Source organism: Mobula birostris, chromosome 26 (genome assembly GCF_030028105.1).
Source record: "Mobula birostris isolate sMobBir1 chromosome 26, sMobBir1.hap1, whole genome shotgun sequence".
NCBI lineage: Eukaryota > Metazoa > Chordata > Chondrichthyes > Myliobatiformes > Myliobatidae > Mobula > Mobula birostris.
Window position 1 is genome coordinate 28,583,140 of NC_092395.1, and position 22,656 is coordinate 28,605,795.

General features: G+C 43.3%; 1 protein-coding gene across 8 annotated transcripts in view; it reads left to right on the forward strand.

Moving 5' to 3' along the window:
- pgpep1 (pyroglutamyl-peptidase I) overlaps positions 1-22,656 on the forward strand; it is a 42,908-nt gene that overhangs the window by 13,112 nt on the left and 7,140 nt on the right. For 7 of the 8 annotated variants that reach the window (XR_011883198.1, XR_011883201.1, XR_011883202.1 and 4 more), the window contains exons 3-4: positions 18,768-18,884; positions 22,283-22,515. Coding sequence is in view for 2 of the 8 variants with exons in the window: in XM_072243872.1 (XP_072099973.1) it covers positions 18,768-18,884; positions 22,283-22,515 (350 nt within the window). In the remaining 6 variants the exon portion in view is untranslated. Of the gene's footprint in view, positions 1-515; positions 654-18,767; positions 18,885-22,282; positions 22,516-22,656 lie in introns of all 8 variants that reach the window. The other variant, XM_072243873.1, reaches the window with a different exon arrangement.

The following is a 22,656-nucleotide window of genomic DNA, read 5'->3' on the forward strand; positions in this document are numbered from 1 at the left end:
ACACATACTCACACACTTGTGTTATTAACACAATTCCAGACAGCAGGCAGCAGGAATGAACCAACACAAAGGCAAGTCACCAGACGTCTGTTCCCCACGGCAACAGCATCTGCATTTTAATCACAGGAGCATCAATCAGAAAGTTGCCTTTTAAAATCAGTCGCTTATGGAGTGGCTACATCTTTAAATGCACTTTGTCTGCGCCAGAAATGCCAGTCTAGGCAAAGCGTTACTTATTCCAAATCCCCTGCATTTATCAGTTGTCTTAAATTCTTATTTATAAAGGTAATTTAATTGGTTTGGTAGCTGTGCAACCTTCTTGGAAGATTGTTCTGCCAAAATATTTATGGAAGCAGAGATATTGTTGAGCAGGATTGTCCTGGAGCTAATAGAATTATAAAAAAAGGATGATTGTTGCTGCTTAGCCTCTGTTCTCCTTTCTGCATTTGATTAGAAATAACCTGATGCTCCATAGAATCGGTGGGATTGTGATGCTATCCGTTGATCTCTTCCAGAGGTGTTGGTTTTATTGATGTCTTCTATGCAGCAGAGCCCATTGCAGTCTGAGATGGTGCTTCCTCTCTTGCCTCCATCAGAAATTAATGTATTCAAGTGCCTCGGAAGAACAATACATACTTCAGAGAGTTTAGTGGGTATGTTGTTTTTTACCTAGACGTGTTATCTGTGGATGAAAATTTCCAGCCCAGGTTCCCCGCTGTGCCTCAGGTTGATGTGAAAGGTTCTAATACAGTATTTCGAAGAAGAAACCTGAACTTGGTCTCATGGGCAATATTTATCGTGGGAGCTTGCTGTGCATACTGCATCATTACCGATGCAGTATTTCAAATATACTTTATTAGCTTTTTTGTCAAATCATGCTTCCTCAAGGCTTTGAAAACCATGCCAGAATGCATTTGGTTGAGAATTCAGCTGATTAATAGGATTATGAAGTGGTTAATGGATATTTTGTGTAAACTGATGACTATTTTTCCTGTGTAGCTCTTAGAATGAAAAGGAGGGATTCTTACTAAAACTGGAGAGGTTTGGTAAGAGCACATCTGAAACACTACATAAAATTCAAGATCATGTGCATAAATAGACTCAGTGGCCACTTTATTAGGTACACCTCCTGTACCTAATGAAGTCATCACTGAGTATATGTTCACAGTCCTCTGCTGTGGTCCGTCCACTTCAAGGTTCAATGTATTGTGCATTCAGAGATGCTTTTCTGCACACTGCTGTTGCAACTTGTGGTCATTTGAGTTACTATTGCCTTCCTGTCAACTCAAACCAATCTGGCCATTCTACTGTCCTCTCTCATTTAAAAAGGTGTTTTCGCCCACAGAACTGCTGCTCACTGGATGATTCTTGTTTTGCACACCATTCTCTGTAAATCCAGAGACTGTTCCCATGAAATTCCCAAAAGATCGGCAGTTTCTGAGATACTCAAACCACCCATCTGGCACCAGCAATCATCCCATGATCAATGTCACTTCGATCACATCTATTCCCCATTCTATTTTGTCTGAACAGCTGAACCTCTTGACCATGTCTGCGTGCTTTTATGCATTGAGTTGCTGCCACATGATTGGCTGATTAGATATTTGCATTAATGAGTGTATAGTAAGGTATGGCTACAATGAAAGCTTACAGCAATACCACAGGCATTGAGGTTCAGACAACACAGAGCATAAGTTACACTCATTGAGCATGGCAGTGAAGAAACAAAAAGAATTCAAGATGACAATAGTGCCAAGTCTGGTCATGCAAGAGATGGTTCATATTTTGTTTTACTCATGGAATTGTGCAGGTCGATTAAGAACCTAATAGTTGTAGGGAGGTAGCTGTTCATGGGCGTGGTGCTGTGCCCAGTGGTAGCAGCAAGAAGAGGACATGACATAGAAGGTGGGGATCCTTGATAGATGCTGCCTTGTTGAGGCAGTCTCACGTGGGTTCTGTACCCACAATGGGCTGGGCTGCATTCGCTTCTCTCAGCTGCCTGAGTAAGTTGAGCCTTCGTGCACTGGAGTTCCGAGGAATGAGAGTTAATTTCCCATATACCAGGTGATTCTGAGGAGATTTGAAGGTAAATGCTATCTTTATGTCCCCTTCTGAGAGGGAATTAAGTAGGGAGCATTGTCTCAGGCCAAAGAGGCAATCATTGAAGGCTGAGTTAAAGAAGAATTTCTTTGCCTTGGTCTTGTGTGAGTCTTTGAGACTCTGCACCCACAATGGCCGAGATGTTGAGTTATGAAATAAGTTCAAGGCTGAAATAGATTTCTGGAGTTTTGGAGAGAGCATTTTGTGAATTGAACAAAAAACTTGGAGCTGAAGCCAACTATTTGCTCCAGCATGAGCCCGTCCCCTTCAGCACTACTCCCTTAGCACTTTGATAGCAAGCCTAGTTTTATGGTTTTGTGATCCAAATTTTTGCTGCGATATATTTTTCATGATATCATTGGTGAACTGTGGCTACAGGTTTTGCATTTATTATGCATATTGGCTATAGAATTTGAACTGGCTAGTTTTGAAGCTGCTACCCTTTCAGATGGACGGACTGGTGTTTAAGCTATATGCCGAAGTTGCACTAAAAATCAAACCAACAGAATCCATATCTATGGCAAACATTTAGAAATAATTAATTTTCATTGTGTCTGCCACTACCTTGGGTAATGTCAAAGCACTTCACTTTTAGACTATGGTTACTGAGTTAATGTAGGGACTTTTGCAGCTGAGCTCTGCAGTGCTAGTCTCCACCTACAACATTTTGACTGATAAAAGAAAAATCAATTGAGTGGTTTTGTTGATATGATGGGCAAGCCCTGTTTGCATTTGAAATATTGGTATAAGACCTTTCCCTGCTGCAAGCTGATAGGGTCTTTTGCATTTCATTCACTAGGCAACTGTAGACTGTTCAGATTGCTGCAGAGTTTAATTAGTATTCTTTCGTATGTATTGATCCTTTATACTGCTTCTCCCTGTCCTTCAGCTGTGAAATTAGTCTGCTGGACTTAAATTTTTAATAAGATGGAAAGACGCCCAGGCTGGTTCACACTCTGTACCTAACGATAACAGATTGCAAATTCTTGCCACCAAGCTAGGTTGTGAATGGTGTCTGCATTTAATTTGATTATTTCCATTGAAATCTTGCCCAGTAAACCACTGCTTCCTGTGTCTTGAATTTTTGCCGAACTCGCTGTTTCCCTCATCAATCGTGCCATGGGAATTGTATCTGAGCATCAGTTGTGATCAGCTTCAGAGAGAGTTAATGAGACCAATTTGTGCCTGGACTTAATTTCAGTTTTTAAGATCTATGCCCATCCCTAAACTGCCTCTGAAAGAGCTAGTCAACTTCCTTGAATGGCTGTAATCTTTCTGATTAACGGCTCTCGTATCGTGCTGTTGAGAAGGAAGTCTGAGGATTTAAATTGAGTGATGTGTCTTTAAATAAGGGTGTCTGGCAACTTGGGGGGGGCAACATTCAGTTGATGGTGTTGCTGTGTACCTGCTACCCTTCCCTATTCAATGATAGAGAGTTCCTGGCCTGCTGAGTTCCTCCAGCATTTTGTGCGCGTTGCTTGGATTTCCAGCATCTGCAGATTTTCTCTTGTCTGTGCAATGATAGAGAGCGCGAGGAGCTGGAGGGCAGAGTAGTCTAGAGAACGAACTGTGTAGATGGTGCACATCGCTGCCGCTGCATCAGTGACGGTGGGAATAAACAGCAAGGTTGGTTGGTGGTGCCAATAAATGGTCTTGAATTGTTCAGCGTCAGTTTTGTTGGCACTGTACTTACCCAAACAAGTGAGAAATAGTCCATCATGCTCCTGACTTGTGCCTTGTATTGGGGTTTGGGATGTCAATAGATAAATCTCCCAATGTAGGATAATCCAAACCTTGACCTGCTCTTGTTGCTCTGTCTGTTAGTTTCTGGTCAGTGGTGAACAACCCCCCCCCCCCCCCCAAGAAACCTCAATAAGAGGAATGTCGGTAGTGGGTGGTTCCACTCCCTTGTCGTCAATGGTCATTGCTGGGATTTTTGGGATTTCATTTGCCACTTATCAGCTCACGCCTGAACGTTACCAAATCTCCCTGCATCCAGACATGTGCTGCTTTATTTCCTGTGGAGTGGCAAATGAAATTGAACTTTATGTAGTCATCAGTGGCGTATCCTACTTCTGACCTTGGGGTAGAAGGAGGGTAATTGATTAAGCAACTGAAGGTGCTTTGGGCTGAGGAACTCCTGAACTGACGCCCTTGGACCCGGGATTATTGATTTCTAACATCACCGTCAAATGCTTGCTGACAAGACTTGTTTTTCCCTGCAGGGAGGTTGAAACCCATCAAACAAACCCCAGAGGCAGCAGGGGGAAGAAAATAGAATTGGGTATGAACCAGTGTTAAGTTGTTTCTGGAGGTGGAAAACTCTTTTCTTCCCAGGTCGGTGCTGGGGTCACTGATTTTCCCAATTTTTATTAATTATCGAGGTTCAAAGAACAATGTCTAAATCTGCAGTCAGCCTGTAACTTGGAAGTGCAGTAGATGGGCTGACATATGGAAGATGATATCTAATACACCAAAATGAAGCATTAGAAGTAACGAGATTGGCATCATGCACCAGTGGAGCATGTGTAATACCCTGAACTAGATGATGCGTTATTGTATAAATACAGTTATGCTGTGGGTATTTCATTTTCTGTAGATTTTCTCAATACAATGTGTTCCTTTAATTATACAATCAAGTAATTCAGTTGATTGATAAGTTAGGCTTGTTGAATTAGCCAATAGGATTGTCTTCTTAAGATTTGGCCAATAAGATCCCCAGATCGGGGGTAGCCATTATCTGGAGAGAGTGCAGGAATTTTTTTGATGGAGGAGGAGAAATAAGGAAAATGGAAATGGACATTAAACTTGGCAGAAGAACATGAACTCATTTGGAAGGACAGATACTGTTGTCTGAAAATCCTCATGCAGACAATGGCCTCATGGAGAATGTACAGATAACGTTTAATTAGTTATCGCACGTTCTTGGAGAAAGTATTTACCCAAGTCATATTTATCCTAAACATGTTTGTTTATTGGAAATGGTCTTCCCATTGTTACTTCCATGCATTGTTGAGTTATGTTCCTGTTAGTTTGTATTCACAGTAATAGCTAACTCATTACAAGCCTTCGGTGAGAGGATTACACATAAATACAATACTTATTTGCATTGGGAAGATGAGGGTATATAGGGTATAGTCTGACTGGGTATAGTTAGCATGGCCTTGTTCATGGAAGATTGTTCCTCATGAAGGTGAAAAAGTGATTAGAAGATTGATGAGAGCAAGGCATTGGACATTTCTTGCATGGATCTTGGCAAGGACTTTGAGAAGGTTCTGCATGGTGGGCTGATCCAGAAGGTGAGAAGATGTGGGTCCCAGGCAGAGGTAGCAGACTGGTTTTATAGTAGTAGTAGAAGAGGGTAGTGAAGGAAGTGTCTGGTATGTTTAACTTCATCAGCTGAGGCACTGAGTATAGGGATTGGGACATGGTGTTGTAGCTGTGCAAATTGCTATTAGGCTGTACTTGGAGTTTTCTTTGCAGTTCTAGTCACCACGCTATAGGAAGGACATGATTAGCTAGGGTGCCGAAAATATTCACGGTGCAGTAGCCCGGACTGCAGAGCTTATTAAGAGATTGGATAGCTAGACTGGAGTATTTTTCACTGCAGAGGAGGCTTAGTGGTGACCTCATAAAAATTTGAGGTGCTGAGATAGGGCAGATTGTCTTTTTACCAGGATAGGGAATCTAAAACTAGAGGCAGAGTTTTCAGAGGATCTGAGGAGTAGGTTTTTCACTAAAGGGTGGAAAGTTTGCGGAAAGAGCTGCCAGAGTCAGGTACACTTACTGCATTTATGAGACAATTGGACATGGGTAGGAAAGGTGTGAAGTCAAATGGGTCAAACAAGCTAATAGGATTACCATAGATGGGTAACTTGGTCAGCATGGGTGAGCTGGACAGGAGGGCCTTTTTTGGTGTTGTATAACTATGAATATTTGAATCTAAAATGTGAAGGTACAATTGTAGGAGTAATTTGGCAAAGGAGATCTGATGTATACACATAACTGAACAAGGCAGGGAGGTTGAGAAAGGGCTTAAAAGGACACTGGCTGAGAAATAATATAAAAGCCAAAGTGATGCTGAGCTCTTATAAAACAATATCCCGACTATAACTGGAATGTTGTTCCAACTCTGTTCAGCGTACTTTTGGAAGAACGTGACGGCCTTCGGGTGACCAACCAAGCGGTCAGAATGGTTCTGTGATTGAGGGATAAATTTGGAAGAGGTGATGGAGTTGCTGGATAGTCTTGACAGATGAATTACTCCCATGGCTGAGAGCACAATGAACCGGAGCACACAGGTTTAAGTTGGGTCAAGCAGCACCTGCTTTCGGGAGCACTCGGAGGGTTGAGTAGTCTGTCGTGCTGACAGCATTCAGGTTGTGCCTCATGATGTCTGGCATTCTCAAGATGGCAACGAGCTGTGACCTCTGTTGAGGTCACGGTGCAGTTTTAGTTGTTTTGGAGTGTATTCTATTTTGGTTTGTGGGGGTAGTTTTGGGGACAGAGAGGGAAGTTGGTGGTTAGGTCAAGGTTTTAAGGACAGGGATGTGTGGGGGGGGGCGGTGGGTGTGGAATTGCAGGAAAAGCTAAGAGTCTTGTGTCTCAGTCTCTGCTCCACATTCAAAGGATAGCAATGTTGATGTGGTACATCAGCAGACTGGGCTGGGATGTCTGGCCAACAGACCAGTGTGGGTGAAGGCTGGTGGTACCCCAGGTTCAGCGAGCTGTTGGCAGGTTCCAGAGTTGGAGTTTTATGCAGGCAGGAGGAACACGATCCAAAGGCCCCTGGGTTCACAAATCAGTGAGATCTGGTTTGCAGGGTCCCATCAACAGCAGGTCTGGAGTTCCAGTGAACAGTGGTTCCTGTGGTTAGTGCTAAGGACTGAAGTCCAGAGTCAGGTGTAGTATAGGTTGTGAAATTTGTTGTTTTGTGGCAGCAGTACATTGCAATACATAATAACATAAAATCTATAAAGTACTATCTGTGTGTGTTTATGTATATGAATGCAGAAATAAATTAAGCAGTGCCAAGGGAAAGGCAGTGAGGGAGTTTCATTGGGTTTATCGTCCATTCAGAAATCTGATGACAGAGGAAAGGGGCTGTTCTTGAACATTGAATGTGTGTCTCCAGACTCCTGAACTTCTTTCTTGATGGTAGTAATGAGAAGAGGGCATGTCCTGGGTGATGGGGTCTTTAATGATGGATGCTGCCTTTTTGAGGCATCACCTTTTGAAGGTGTCCATGATGCTGGGGAGACTGGTGCCCATGACGGGGCTGGCTGAGCTTGCAACTTCCTGCAGCTTTATCTGATCCTGTGCAGTGGCCCCTCCATACCAGATGGTGATGCAACCAGTTAGAATAGTCTCCATGGTACATCTGTAGAAATTGGTAAACATCATTAGTGACATACTGAGTCTCCTCAAACTGCTAATGAAATATGGCCACTTTCATGCCTCCTTCATAATTGCATCAATATGTTGGGCCCAGGAGAGATCTTCAGTGATGTTGACAGCCAGGAACTTGAAACTGTTCACGCTTTCCACTGCTGATCCCTCGATGAGGACAGGTGTGTGTTTCCTCGACATCCCCTTCCTGAAGTCCACAATCAATTCCTTGGTCTTACTGATGTTGAGTGTAAGGTGGTTGTTGTGACACCACTCAACCAGCTGATTTATCTTGCTCCTGTACACTGCCTCTTCACCTTTTGAAATTCTGCCAACAATAGTTGTATGGTTGTCACATTTCTGGATGACGTTTGAGCTGTGCCTAGCCACACAGTCATGGGTGTAGAGCAGTGGTCCTCAACCTCCGGGCCGCGGACCGATACTGGGACACGAAGCATGCAGGGGTGCAGTGGTAGCCGGGATGCACCCAGCACATCTTTAAGAGAAAAGCTGAAATAAACAAGCTAATTAATTAGGTGCCACCTGGCACATAATTAATTAGCTTGTTTATTTCATCTTTTTTCTTAAAGATCGCCTCTGATCTGGGCCGACATTTACGTGCCGGGTGGCACCGAATTAATTGGCTTGTTTATTGTATCGGTCCGCGGCCCGGAGGTTGGGTGGGGACCACTGGTGTCGAGAGAGTAGAGCTGTGGGCTAAGCATGCAGCCTCAAGGTGTGCTAGTGTTGATTGTCAGTGAGGCGATGTTATTTCCAATCCACACAGACTGGACTCTCTGTGAGGAAGTCAAGGGTCCAGTTAGAGGGGGATACAGAGCCCCAGGTTTTGGATCTTGTTGGTTAGAACTGAGGGGTGTGATGGTGTTGAACACTGCTGTAATCAATCAACAGTAGCCTGATGTAGGTATTACTATTTTCCAGGTGATCCAAGGCCATGTGGAGAACCAGTGAGATTGCATCTGCTGTAGGCTTATTGTGGTGATAGGCAAATTGCAGTGGGTCCTGGTCCTTGATTATTCAGTAATTAATTCTAGCCATAACCAAACTCTGAAAGCAGTTGAACACAGTAGATGTGAGTGCCACTGGACGACAGTTGTTGAGGTAGATCACCCTGCTCTTTTTGGGCACTGGTATGATTGTCACCCTTTTGAAGCAGGTGGGAACCTCCGACTGCAGCAGTGAGAGGTTGAAGATGTCCTTGAGAACTCCTGCCAGTTGGTTGGCACAGGTTTTCAGCGCCTTACCAGCTACCCATATAAATCCCTAGGGCCAGATGGTCTGCATCCCAGAGTGCTTAAGGAAGTAGCCCAGGAAATAGTGGATGCATTAGTGATAATTTTTCAAAACTCTTTAGATTCTGGATTCGTTCCCGAGGATTGGAGGATGGCTAATGTAACCCCGCTTTTTAACAAAGGAGGGAGAGAGAAACTGGGGAATTATAGACTGGTAAGCCTGACATTGGTGCTGGGAAAAATGCTAGAGTCAGTTATCAAAGATGTGATAACAGCACATTTGGAAAGCCGTGAAATCATCGGACAAAGTCAGCATGGATTTGTGAAAGGAAGATCATGTCTGACGAATCTCATAGAATTTTTTGAGGATGTAACTAGTAGAGTGGATAGGGGAGAACCAGTGGATGTGGTATATTTGGATTTTCAAAAGGCTTTTGACAAGGTTCCACACAGAAGATCAGTGTGCAAACTTAAAGCACACGGTATTGGGGGTATGGTATTGATGTGGATAGAGAATTGGTTGGCAGACAGGAAGCAAAGAGCGGGAATAAACAGGACCTTTTCAGAATGGCAGGCAGTGACTAGTGGGGTACTGCAAGGCTCAGTGCTGGGACCCCAGTTGTTTACAATATATATTAATGACCTAGACAAGGGAATTAAATGCAGCATCTCCAAGTTTGCGGATGACATGAAGCTGGGCGGCAGTGTCAGCTGTGAGGAGGATGCTAAGAGGATGCAGGGTGACTGGGATAGGTTAGGTGAGTGGGCAAATTCATGGCAGATGCAATTTAATGTGGATAAATGTGAGGTTATTCACCTTGGTGGCAAGAACAGGAAAACAGATTATTATCTGAATGGTGGCCGATTAGGAAAACGGGAGGAGAAAAGAGACCTGGGTGTCATTGTACACCAGTCATTGAAAGTGGGCATGCAGGTACAGCAGGCAGTGAAAAAGGCGAATGGTATGCTGGCATTCATAGCAAGAGGATTCGAGTACAGGAGCAGGGAGGTACTACTGCAGTTGTACAAGGCCTTGGTGAGACCACACCTAGAGTATTGTGTGCAGTTTTGGTCCCCTAATCTGAGGAAAGACATTCTTGCTATAGGTGGGGTACAAAGAAGGTTCACCAGATTGATTCCTGGGATGGCAGGACTTTCATATGATGAAAGACTGGATCGACTAGGCTTATACTCTCTGGAATTTAGAAGATTGAGCGGGGATCTGATTGAAACGTATAAAATTCTAAAGGGATTGGACAGGCTAGATGCAGGAAGATTGTTCCTGATGTTGGGGAAGTCCAGAACGAGGGGTCACAGTTTGAGGATAAAGGGGAAGCCTTTTACGACTGAGATGAGGAAAAACTTCTTCACACAGAGAGTGGTGAATCTGTGGAATTCTCTGCCGCAGGAAACAGTTGAGGCCAATTCATTGGTTATATTTAAGAGGGAGTTAGATATGGCCCTTGTGGCTAAAGGGATCAGGGGCTATGGAGAGAAGGCAGGTATAGGGTTCTGAGTTGGATGATCAGCTATGATCATACTGAATGGCGGTGCAGGCTTGAAGGGCCGAATGGCCTACTCCTGCACCTATTTTCTATGTTTCTATACCAGGCAGTGATACAGCCAGTCAGGATGCTCTCAATTGTGCCCCTGTAGAAAGTCCTTAGGATTTGGGGTCTCAAGCCGAACTTCTGAGGTCTGAGGTGAAAGAGGAGCTGTTGTGCTTTTTCACCACACAGCCGGTATGTATAGACCAAGTGAGGTCCTCGGTGATGTGTATGCCAAGGAACTTAAAGCTGTTCACACTCCCAGCCCCAGATTCACTGATGTCAATAAGGGTTAGCCTGTCTCCATTTCTCCTGGACCTTGATTTGACCCTCTAAGTCCAGAGGGTCTTTGAGTTTGTGGACTGGACAATATTCAGGGATTAATCTTCACATCTGAAAAATACACCTCAGATATCGCTGACTTCATCATGACCTGTGTGGATGAGTATGTGCCTTCAATTTACTTAACACCACTTCCCTACTAACATGTATTTCCCTCAGTTCCTCCATCTCACTAGACCCTCTGTCCCCTACTATTTCCGGAAGATTATTTATGTCCTCCTTAGTGAAGACAGAACCAAAGTAGTTATTCAATTGGTCAGCCGTGTCCTTGTTCCCCATGACCAATTCACCTGTTTCTGACTGTAAGGGACCTACATTTGTCTCAACCAAGTACAGTATGGGAACTGTACTTCCCTCAATCGCAGGGCTCTGCAGAGAGTGGTGCGGACAGCACAGCGCGTCAGTGGTTATGAACTTCCACTACTGAGGACATTTATATCATCATCGTTATAGCTTGTCACAGCAGACAGCCAGCCACTCTCGTGTTGTTTGGTTGATGTTGAGCAGGTCACTGTCAGCTAAATCAGGTGAGAGTGGGTAGTTGCGCAGAAGGTGTTCAATGTCCTGCACCCTTTCGCCACACTCACAGGATTCGCTGGTCTTTAAACCCCACTTCACCATATTGTGTCCCGTCCTACAAACCCCCGCTCTCGCTCTGAAGAGAGTGCACCACTTCCGTCTGTCAAGTGCCCGTCTGGCAACATTTCTGTGGGGTCTTGCACTGTGTTGTTTGGTGGGGTTCTGGCTTCTGTTTGTTGCCAGAGGTCAATCCTGTATGTTTGGGGGGACGTTCCGTGCGGTAGTTCCTCCAATGTAGCAAAGCTTTTCCTTGATTTTAGGCGGTTGGGCACTGGCACATGATGATGTAGTGGGTGCCGTGGATCCGAGTTCTGTTTACCTTTTTCAATTTTTGTTGTAGTGTGTCTTCGGATCTCTGGGGGAGCAATGCCTGCAAGTCTGTGAATGATGTTAGTGGGTGTGGGTGCAGTGTGCCCGTGATTATTGAGCAGGCTTCGTTAAGCAGCGGGTCTATTTTCTTCGCATGGGCTGATCTGCCCCACACAGGTGCACAGAATTCTGCAGGTACATAGCAGAGTGCTAGGGCAGTTGATCTAAGTGTGTGAGTATTAGCTCCCTATTTCGTGCCTGCTAATTTTTTCAAGAGAGAATTGCGAGAGGCAACTTTCCCTCGGAGTTTTTGGATGTGGGTGGCAAATGAGAGCGTCCTATCCAGTGTCACGCCCAGGTAAATTGGAGTTGGATAGTGTTCGAGCTCCTTCCCACACCAGAAGATCTTGAGTTTCCGAGCTGCTTCTCGATTCCTCAGCTGGAATGCACACACTTGAGTTTTTGATGGACTTGGGTTCAGAGACCATTTTTCATAATACTGCTTCATTGCTTTGAGGACTGCTTGTTAGTTGTACTTCAGTTTCTTGGAAGAAGTTAGTTTGTGTTGCTATGCACAGGTCGTCCGCATAGATAAACCTGCGTGTGTTAGGAAAGGTTGGTTGATCATTTGTGTAAACATTAAATAGTAGAGGTGCCAGGACTGATCCCTGTGGTAGTCTGTTCTTTTGTGGATGCCACCTACTCTCCAATTCCATTCATTTCTACATAAAATCTACAATTTTCTAGGAGGCTTCTTATTACTTTTTTAAAAAAAGGATAAAAGGACATTTATAGAGACAGGTGCTTAAAAAGGGCCCGAAGGATCCAAGTCACCCCAATCACAAACTGTGTTCCAGCTGGGAAACGGTACCGCAGCATTAAAGCCAGGCCCAACAGGCTCCAGGACAGCTTCTTCCAACAGGCCATCAGACTGATTAATTCACGCTGACACAATTGTATTTCTAAGCTATATTGACTGTTCTGTTGTAGATCTTACTGTACATACTATTTATTACAAATTACTATAATTTGCACATTCAGACGGAGTTGTAACATAAAGATTTTTACTCATGTATGTGAAGGATGTAAGAAATAGTTAATTCAATTCAAGTCGAGGCCCTTGGGACAGAGCTCTGGGTCTGGAAATCACTGTGAGTCTGCTGGGGTAGATGGAGGCCCAATGACTATGTGACCATGCCTGAATTCAGAGTTTGAATCCATGTTTACTGGAAGCTGAAGAATCTGGACTGTCGTGGGATTAGAGGAGTGTGTGGAAGGGAGCAACAGGGGCTTGTTTTGTTGCTTGTGTTCTATTTTGTTTTGCCGAGCATATGTTGGCACTGGGATGTGTGACGATACTTGGGGGCTGTCTCTAGCAGACGGATGAGTGTGTTGGTTGTTAACACAAGCGAGGCATCTCACTGTGTATGCCTCGATGTACATGTGACAGATAAACTTGGATCTTCATCTTGTTTGACCATGAGGGAAGATCTGCCCTTGGATTTCCCCTTCACCTCGTGTTGCCTCTCTCTGCTCCTCACTCAGTTCGTGTACTGAAACTGCATCCGCATCAGTAGGAGGCCTGGCCTGGCCTGGCCTGGGGTTGAAGGACTGTGTCTGTGCGTGGCTTGTTTTTGCTGCCATCTGTGTTCTGTGTTTTTTCTGCCGAGCTTTGTGGGCATGCAGTGTAGGTGCCACAACATGTGGCAATACCTGCGCGTTGCCTCCGGCACATCTTCGGGTGTGTTGGTTGTCAGTGTACATAATGCATTTCACTGTATGTTGTGACGTACACATGAGAAATAAACATGAATCTTGGATCTTTGTTACCATGATACAAATATTCCAATGATCTTCCAATGTTCTACCCTTTGAGCTCATCCAAGATTACTCTTGATAATATGCTCAGTGCCTTGCAGTAGTCCCCATCCACTGGTGCCTCAATTTTAAAATTGTCATTCCTGATTACCTAATATTTTGTGGTCTTATTTCTCCTCCTCGCAACAGTCTGATTTCTTTCAATCCTGGGTTGCCCACTAATCCCTAATTTTAATCTCCCTATTGTTGCTTTCACTTTCCTAACCTCCTAACTACCAGAATTCCCTCTATTTTAAAACAGTCTTTAAAACCTGCCTCTTTGAACAAGCTTCTGTTAACGTATCTTTTATGATCACACCAGGTGTCTCTGTGACCGAAAGCTGCATTGTTATAAGTCCTGAGGAACCCTGAGCATTTTGCTATGTTCAGTGTTCTATGGGAACAAACGCAAGTGGTTTCACTAAATGATTTTGAGGATCATCCTCTTTGATTGCATTTAACCTTTTCATTTATTGTAGGTGGCATGTTTTTGCCGCCTCCAATAAGTAGAAGGTTCCATCCCTCGAGACTTTATTGCTCAGTGTCAAATACCTGGTACAATCCTGACCTCAGGTGCTATCCCAGAGTGCAGCTAATTCTTCTACGCATTCCAAAAATGTGCTGGTAAGTCAATTAGAAACGTCCATCACTAATTGACATAGGTAAGTGGAAAAAAACTAATCGAAAGGGCAGTTAATAGACATGCATGGGAGGAGTACTTTGCATTGGTACAGGGAAATGAGGGAGTTAATCAGACAAACCAGGATTGCTCTCCTGACAACCAACATCTTTGGCATTATAAGTCTGATTTTAAAAAAAAATACATACATTTGCCAACAATTAATCAAATGCACATTAATATAAATCGCCAATATTACTGATGTTGGAAATCTGAAAAGAAAACAAAGTACTGGAAGCAGCCATCAAGTGAGATTACATCCAGGAACATTTCAGGTGTGAGACCCTTCAGAAATGGGCGAAGAAAACAAGTTAGTTTTCAGTCACTAGTTGAGGGAGGGTTGAGTGGAACAATTAATATCTCCGATGGGACAAGTTTATGCCGCAGTTTAAAACACACATCTTTGTCTTGTGTAGCATATTGTTAATAGCAAGGCTGTGAAAGATGCCCAGGAGACTAGACTAGACTAGCACAAAAAAAAAAGACCGGAGCTGAAAATAATTACAGGTATTACCTACTGCCCGTTGCACCACCAATGAAGGTCCTCCATCTCTGGTCGTGTTCAGGGCTTCCTTCATCATGTCAGTAGCTTCCCCTCAGTTTTCACTGTCAGTCACACATGTTCCAAATACTGTCACACTCAGATGTAGAAGGATTCTTCATTGTTGTTTCCGTAACAATTTTGTTTTACTGGTCAGTGTTGTTAGCTGAACCCCGAACCTGGAGGACCGGTGGGCCACTCTTTAGTCTGGCCTCTACCCTTTGACCTGTTTACCAAGAGCCAACCATAAAGCCTGGTCTCCAGCCAACATTGCTCTCCCTGTCTTTATGGCACGCAAGCCTCCAAACTCAGCAACAGCTTTGTGGTCCCCTTGGAGGACAGATATTAAGACAGTTATAATACAGACAGACAAAGATCGAGTTGCATAAATTTGGAGAATTCAGTGGTCCAGAGGTCTGTGACGTTCCCAGATAGAAAATGGGGAGTTGCTTTTCAACGTTGTGTTGAGCCATTTGCAACAATGCAGGAGGCCTCAAACAACTTGGCGTGTGATTGGGATGGACAATAAATGACAGTAATTTGAAGTTCTGAGTCACTCACTTGGACTGAATGCAGGTCCACTGCATACCAGCCGCTCAGTCTGTGTTCGGCTTCTCCAATACAGAAGTAATCACATTACGAGCACTAAGTGCAGTTCACTAGAATGAAAGAAGTGCATGCGAATTGGGTCCCTGGGTGGTGGGAAGGGGTGGAAGACAACTGTTGCATCCTCTGATTGCAGGGGAAAGTGATATAAGTTGGGAGTACAACCAGGTAGAGAGGAAAGACCAACCAGGGAGTTGTGAAAATGTTGAAAGGGAAGGTGACTGTGTGTCTTTTGGTGTGATGCAAGTTCAGACAATAAAATGTGTGTTGGTAGAATAGAAAGAAGGCCCTTGGACCCTCTTGAGGTGGATGGAAGTATAGAGTTATACATAATGGATGTAACACACACAAAAAGCTGCAGGAACTCAGCAGGCCAGGCAGCATCTATGGAAGAGAGTAAACAGCCGACGTTTCTGGCCGAGGCCGTTCATCAGGACTCACTCTCTTGTTTGTACGTAATCAAGATGATTCAGTTGGGACCAGGGAGTTGTGAACCATCAAAGTGGAGGAGGGCATCTGAGGTGCCACCAATCTAAGTGGGAAGGAACTAAACCAGGGCAGAAAGGATAGAATCATTGTAGGAAGAAGTAAGTTCACTGGGGCATGTTTCTTCCGACCTTGGGTCTGCCCAGCCATTTCTACTTGTGAATCTGGGACAAGAGGTAGAACTGGGGTACTACGTTGAAAATTACAGAGGGAAGATCTAAAGAATTGATTGTGTGACGATGGGGGAGACAGTTGCTGCACCTGAATTCATTATCCTAAGTTAGAATTGCATTCTGCTGTGTCAGTTTCTGGCCTATCCTGACAATTATCATTATCCCGTGTAATGATGAGTTAGTGCATTTTATTTTAGAATAAAATATATATTTTATACTGAACGATGTTCATTTAGGCTTCTGTGCTTTAGCTTGGTATTGTATGGTTTTTGTTTGTAATGAAGGCCAGTTTTATATTTGTTGGGTTTGGTTCCTTGCAATTTATTAATATCCTTGTTCTAGCTGCCCCCTTGGGCTTAGCTGAAGGTATTACACACAATTCCCAGACACGCTGACTGGTGGGAGAAATGGTTGGCCAAACGTTGAGTACAGCTGTGAGTTTATTTGGCTTTGGTGAGGGAGGGTAGGTCAGACAGAGTTGAGACACTCGTATGACAGAAAATGGCACAATTCATGTCATCAGCCTGAATGATTGTTATTAAGAAACAACAAAGACTTTCATTGTCAAGATTTGAGGCATTCCACCATCCCACTGTTGCGATGTTTTATGGACTGTGTTAGAGCAGATGGGCTGTTCTGTTTAAATATGATAGTGCAGGCTGTCCTCATTTGTGCAGTTTGAGATGGGCTGTTCATGGGCATGTACACCATTTAAGTCAGGCTGTAGCTATTGGTGGCAGCTGTCTCTTAAAAATTAACACACACTCAAACAATTCATGCATTCATCAACTACAGATGCACTAAATCTTGCAGCCTTTGATTTAGCACTATGTAGTTATGTAAATGATTAAGACGTGATCATTTTCATTTGGTAGTTTCTTTTAATCTGTAGGTTTTTAAAATAATGTTCAGTTTAATCATTCTTTGCATGATTTCCATTACAAAATCTTGCTCATTACTCTAGATTGTACCATTCCAGTGCATGTCCGGCTGGACTCCCTTGTCTGTTGTGTGTAAATACCAGTATATCCAAATCATTGTCCATGCTGTAACCTGCCCATCATCATGTGTGCTCTGACCCCTGCCCTGCTCCTCCTTGCCCTTGTGTGCTCCGCCCTCTCCACATTTGCCTTTGACTCTTTATCTATCACCTTGTACTTGCAGAACTCACACCAGTTTCCAGCGAAGTACAGATTTCGTTTTTAAATTCTCAGCCTTGGTTTTCAAATTTCTGCCTAATCTTGACTTTCCCTACCTCTGAATTTTATTCCAGTCTTCTGATTTCTTTCAAAAACAAGAGAAAATCTGTAGATGCTGGAAATCCAAGCAACACACACACACGCACACAATGCTGGAGGAAATCAGCAGACCAGGCAGCATCTATAGGAAAGGGTACAATCGATGTTTCGAGACCCTCCAGCAGGGTCCTGCTGAAGGACTTCAGCCCGAAACATCGACTGTACTCTTTTCTATAGATGCTGCCTGGCCTGCCGAGTTCCTCCAGCATTGTGTGCCTGTCTGATTTCTTCACTGCCTTTATTCCAGCCTGTTGTTTTAGATCATTTTGCCTTGCTGCATCATTGGTGGCTCTGCCTTCTGCTGTTGGGTTCCTGTCCCTAATCTACTCTCTTCCAAGGAACTCTTTAAATCGACAATTTTGACCAAGTTTTTAGTCATCAGTCTTAATATTAGGGCTTGACATTAAATTTAGTTTGATTACAACCAATGCAAAGTAACTTGGGGGTCATATTTTCCCTGCTATTCCAGTTCCTGTTATTTCACAAGCTCCACATCCAATATCCTTTTTCTCATTCATAACAAATTGTTTTGGTGTCATGCCTTTACATAGTAAATACCAAAGTATTAGAATGCAATTCAATGAATGGGTAATTGACAAACAGAACTTGACTTGGAGCTACAAAAGTCTTTGTTAATAATATAGGGTTTAATGAGCAGCGAAGGAAGAGAGTAGACAGGGACTTTCCAATTGAAGGCAAACCATTACTGGTAGAGTGATGGAAACAAATGATGTGCAAGAGGCAAGAATTGAAGGAACTTGGTTATCCTTTAGAGTAGATTAGCGATGATAAAGAGTGAGGCCGTGGAGAGATGGTATCAGCTTGGAAAATGCTCTCTCGCAGGCCACCAGGTCTACAGAATCCCATCATGGCAAGTAATTGAGCAGGAATCATCAGCCTCAATTCGTACTAAGTTACCTGGACTTGACAGATTAACTATGCTAATTATAACTTTTTAATACTCTGTATTGCTAGCAACTCCTGTATTTATTGTCCTGAACTTCAGAGTACATCACATCAGTGGGTCTGGAATCACGTAGAAGTTGGACCAGATAAAGATTAGATTAGATTATGAGGACACTCAGTCCTCGTTTATTGTCATTTAGAAATGCATGCCTTAAAAAATGATACAACATTCCACCAGAATGATATCACAAGGAAGGCACAGGACAAACCAAGACTAAAACTGGCAAAACCACATATATAACATATAGTTACAACAGTGGAAAGCAATACCATAATTTGATAAAGAACAGACCATGGGCGCGGTAAAAAAAAGATATTAGTAAACTGGATATGTTTTTGGGAACGGTAGTTTTATGGCTACCTTCTATTATTCATTTTATGTAATTCCTAACTTTATTTAATTCCTGGAATTTTCTAAACTTTCTGCAACAGTCATGGTAGAATTTGGGCTAATAAATGTAGAGATGTGAATCAGAACTCCAGCAGTTGGCCCAGTAATTTGACTGTTGTTACAGTCTCTACTGTAAATGGTTCAGGATACCCCCCTCATTAGCACTGAGTATTCTAAGCCCACTGTTTCCAAAGACAAGTAGCTTCTGCTTAACACCATTGTGCTATCTTTTACTTTCTGACTCTATTGCAGGAATTACAGAAGCTTGGGTTGGGTGATGAAGTCAATCTATATGTGTACGAGATTCCAGTGGAGTACCAGAAGGTCCTGGATTTAATCCCTTCTCTATGGAAACGCCATAATCCAGAGGTTAGACACATTCTTCCTGCATAATATAACTTAACTTCAATTATTTTATCTGCAAAATGCAAGCCAGAAAGGAAAAGATTGGGTAATTCCATTGCCAATCAAACTTGGTGATCTTGCTGATGTAAGTGATTGAAGTCCATGAGAATAGTGATCTAACACGAAAGTAAAACTGAAAAGCATGTGAGCAGATCAATGTGATTGTATTGAATGATGGAGCAGACTTGAGCTACATAGCTGATTCTACTCTTGGGTTCCTGTTCTATTTGCTCACTTGGCCAGTACTGGCCAACACTTGGTTCAACGGAACACACATAAAAGTTGCTGGTGAACGCAACAGGCCAGGCAGCATCTCTAGGAAGAGGTGCAGTCGACGTTTCAGGCCGAGACCCTTCATCAGTATGGGTCCTAGCTATGCCTGCCTTTTTGTTTGCGTATGGGTCCTAGCTATGCCTACCTTTTTGTTGGCGTATGGGTCCTAGCTATGCCTGCCTTTTTGTTGGCAAACTAAAGGTGTAGCTATGGGTACCCGTATGGGTCCTAGCTATGCCTGCCTTTTTGTTGGCAAACTAAAGGTGTAGCTATGGGCACCCGTATGGGTCTTAGCTATGCCTGCCTTTTTGTTGGCGTATGGGTCCTAGCCATGCCTGCCTTTTTGTTGGTGTATGGGTCCTAGCTATGCCTGCCTTTTTGTTGGCATATGGGTCCTAGCTATGCCTGCCTTTTTGTTGGCTTTGTGGAACAATCTATGTTCCGTGCCTATTCTGGTATCTGTCCCCCACTTTTCCTTAAAAACTGACGAAGGGTCTCGGCCTGAAACGTCGACTGCACCTCTTCCTAGAGATGCTGCCTGGCCTGCTGCGTTCACCAGCAACTTTTATGTGTGTTGCTTGAATTTCCAGCATCTGCAGAATTCCTGTTATTTGGTTCAATGGTTCCATTTAACATTAGAGAATGTTTACAGTATACAGCCTGAAATTCTTACTCTTCACAGACATCCTTGAAAATGAGAACCCCAATGAATGACAGGAAAAACATTTGAACCCCAAAGCCCGTCTGCCCCCGCTCGCGCACAAACAACTGCAAAGCGTTACCCCTCCCCAACTTATTTCAGCAGGAATCATCAGCACCCAGCACCCACCAAGCAAGCAATAAAAAAGCCTCCGAAAAAGAGACCATGATCTGCACCAACGACAACTAATTGTTCACTCAACAATTCAACATGCCACAGGATTGATCTCTCTATAACAAGGGACAGAGAGGTGTCGGTGTCGTCACCACAGCACACTGATTACGATGTTACAGGCTGCTGCGTCACTTTCATTCTGTGCTTCTCCAACTTGAGAATTGGCAGCAAACTCCCCCGTCATCGAGAGAGAGGGAGCGAGCGATCGCTCAAGTACAAAGGCTTCTGACAGCCAATACACTGCTTGCGATGTTCCGTTTCTCCTGCGACTCCTGTTGGTGACACTGACATGGAATTGGCTGGTCCACGGGGCCACCCCCTGAAGGTGTGTGTCTTCCAGGCAGCACTTTGGGATATCTCAAAATTAGCTGGTCAGTGAACTCTGGGAGTGGAAACCACCACTGTAAAGAACCACAGTTTGAATGCAGCTGTAGATCATGGACTCCACCAGAACCCCATCCACCTTGCAAAGGAAAAAACGGAGACATTAAAGAGAAGGAATTAAAGCTGTTTCACAGATGAGCTCCAAGAAACAACCCTCTGATGACATCTTTGGATCTAATTTAAACCATTGTGTTGTGATTAGAAAGTTGCCTCCAACATTAGACTATTGTTTAGCCACCATAATTGAATTTTTGCCCAATATCTTCATTTTTGTCTGACCAATTATTTATTTCTCCAAGAATGTTCATTATTAATTCTCAAGGATGTTTGTAGAAATTTAAATTTGCTGGCTTTTGGAAAAGTAAGCACAGTCATCTCAGTTGTTTGGCATTTTTTTTTGTATAATTGGAGGAGATGCGTTTGAAGTAGGGGCAGGAGTCCACATCATCTGGTTCAGCGTCAGGCTCCTGAACCAACATAGATAACTTAACTCAACCCTAAACTGATTCGACAACCTATGGACTCACTTTCAAGGACTCTACAACTCAGGTTATCTGTATTTTTAATTTATTTTTATTTACACTTTGCTTGTTTGTCAGTTTTGTGCGCAAATTTTCATTGATTGTATTTTGTGTGCTACTATGAATTCCTCCATGAAAATGGATCTCAAGGTAGTATATGGTGACATTATATGTACTTGTATAATCAGTTTACTTTGAACTTTTTAACTTTGAAGTAAGCCTTAAGATCTATATATCTGAACGCAGTCCCTTGAGTTTTCATACTGCTTTGGTTTCCATTACCTCCTACCTAGATGTGGTCCCTCTCACTCTACCTTGGTAGAGAGACCAAGTGAACTTCATGCCCAACCAGGAAGAAACAAAAATTACTGGAGTTGTGAAGAGTGTATTCTTTGATTGTAGAAATCAAAGGTGTTTTCACATCCCTCCTTGGCCTTGCTGTTCCCTGTCTCTTTAATTTCCTCTGTCTTTCAAAGATTTCTGGTCATCTCCACCTTGGGCCAATGTGTACATGTTAATTGCTCCTCTGTTGACAGGCAAGCTTTCAGCTGCGAAGACCCTAAACTCTGAAAGTCCCTTACCCCTCTCTTAACAAGGTTTATCTAAAACCTGCCATTAATTGGTCAAGTTTTTGTGTGCTGAAACTTTATGTGGCTTGGTGTTAAATTCCTTGTTGGGCCTTTGAGTACTTTGGGCCATTGACTGTACAAATGAACAGAGGTTACAAGTGTGCTAAATTATGTGCTGACTATGATTGGGTAGGGAAATGAGTAGAAGGAATAGAGTGAGGAGCGAATTGTTAAATATATACGTACTGCAAGAAAAACAGATTTGGAGAATGAATTTCAGAGAGAAACAACAAAAGGTGGGAGGGAGGGATAAAATTATATTGAGTAGAAAATCTGGTGTTGGATGGGTAGAGAAGAGCTGCTCTATTTTTGTCTGTAGCAATGTCCCAGGACATCCACTGGTTTAAAAAAAAACTCTTAGGAGGAGGGCTTGAGCAAAAGCTTGGCAGAACATCATAGACTGAAAGTTAAGTTAGGCAGAGGAAAGCCTCCATTTCAAAAGTTAAGTTTCGCTGTAGATGGTGACGAGAAAACAAGTGTCTAAGTAGACAATATGTCGATTTATAGCAGTGAAGTAAGAGTCAAAAGTAGTGATAGGAAGCATTGTATTGGGGACCTGGAAAAAGTTCATAGCAGGACATGGGAATGGAAAGAAGATCATAGGGATTGAGGAAGAAAGTTTGGGCCTTTTCGGAACTGCTTCTGTCCAAATAATCCTTGTATATATTGTTACTTTTTCAGTTATTCATCCACGTCGGAGTTTCAGGAATGGCCACCACTGTGACATTGGAGAAATGTGGTCACAACCAGGGCTACAAAGGGCTGGACAATTGCTGCTACTGCCCAGATAGCCACTGCTGTGTTCAGGGAGGACCAGACTGCCTTGAATCCATTGTCGACATGGATGTTGTCTGCAATAAAATTACGGATCCACAACTAGACGTGGTTATTTCGGTGTCAAAGGATGCAGGAAGGTAGGGAAAACCAGTGGAGCATTGCTCTGGGATTTGCTGGATATGGTCTTGTACCACTCTTTATTTTGGCCCTCCCAGCAGCAGGAAAGCTAGAGCAAGAAAAGGGGTGAATTGGGTACATAAAGACAAATAAGCAGGGCA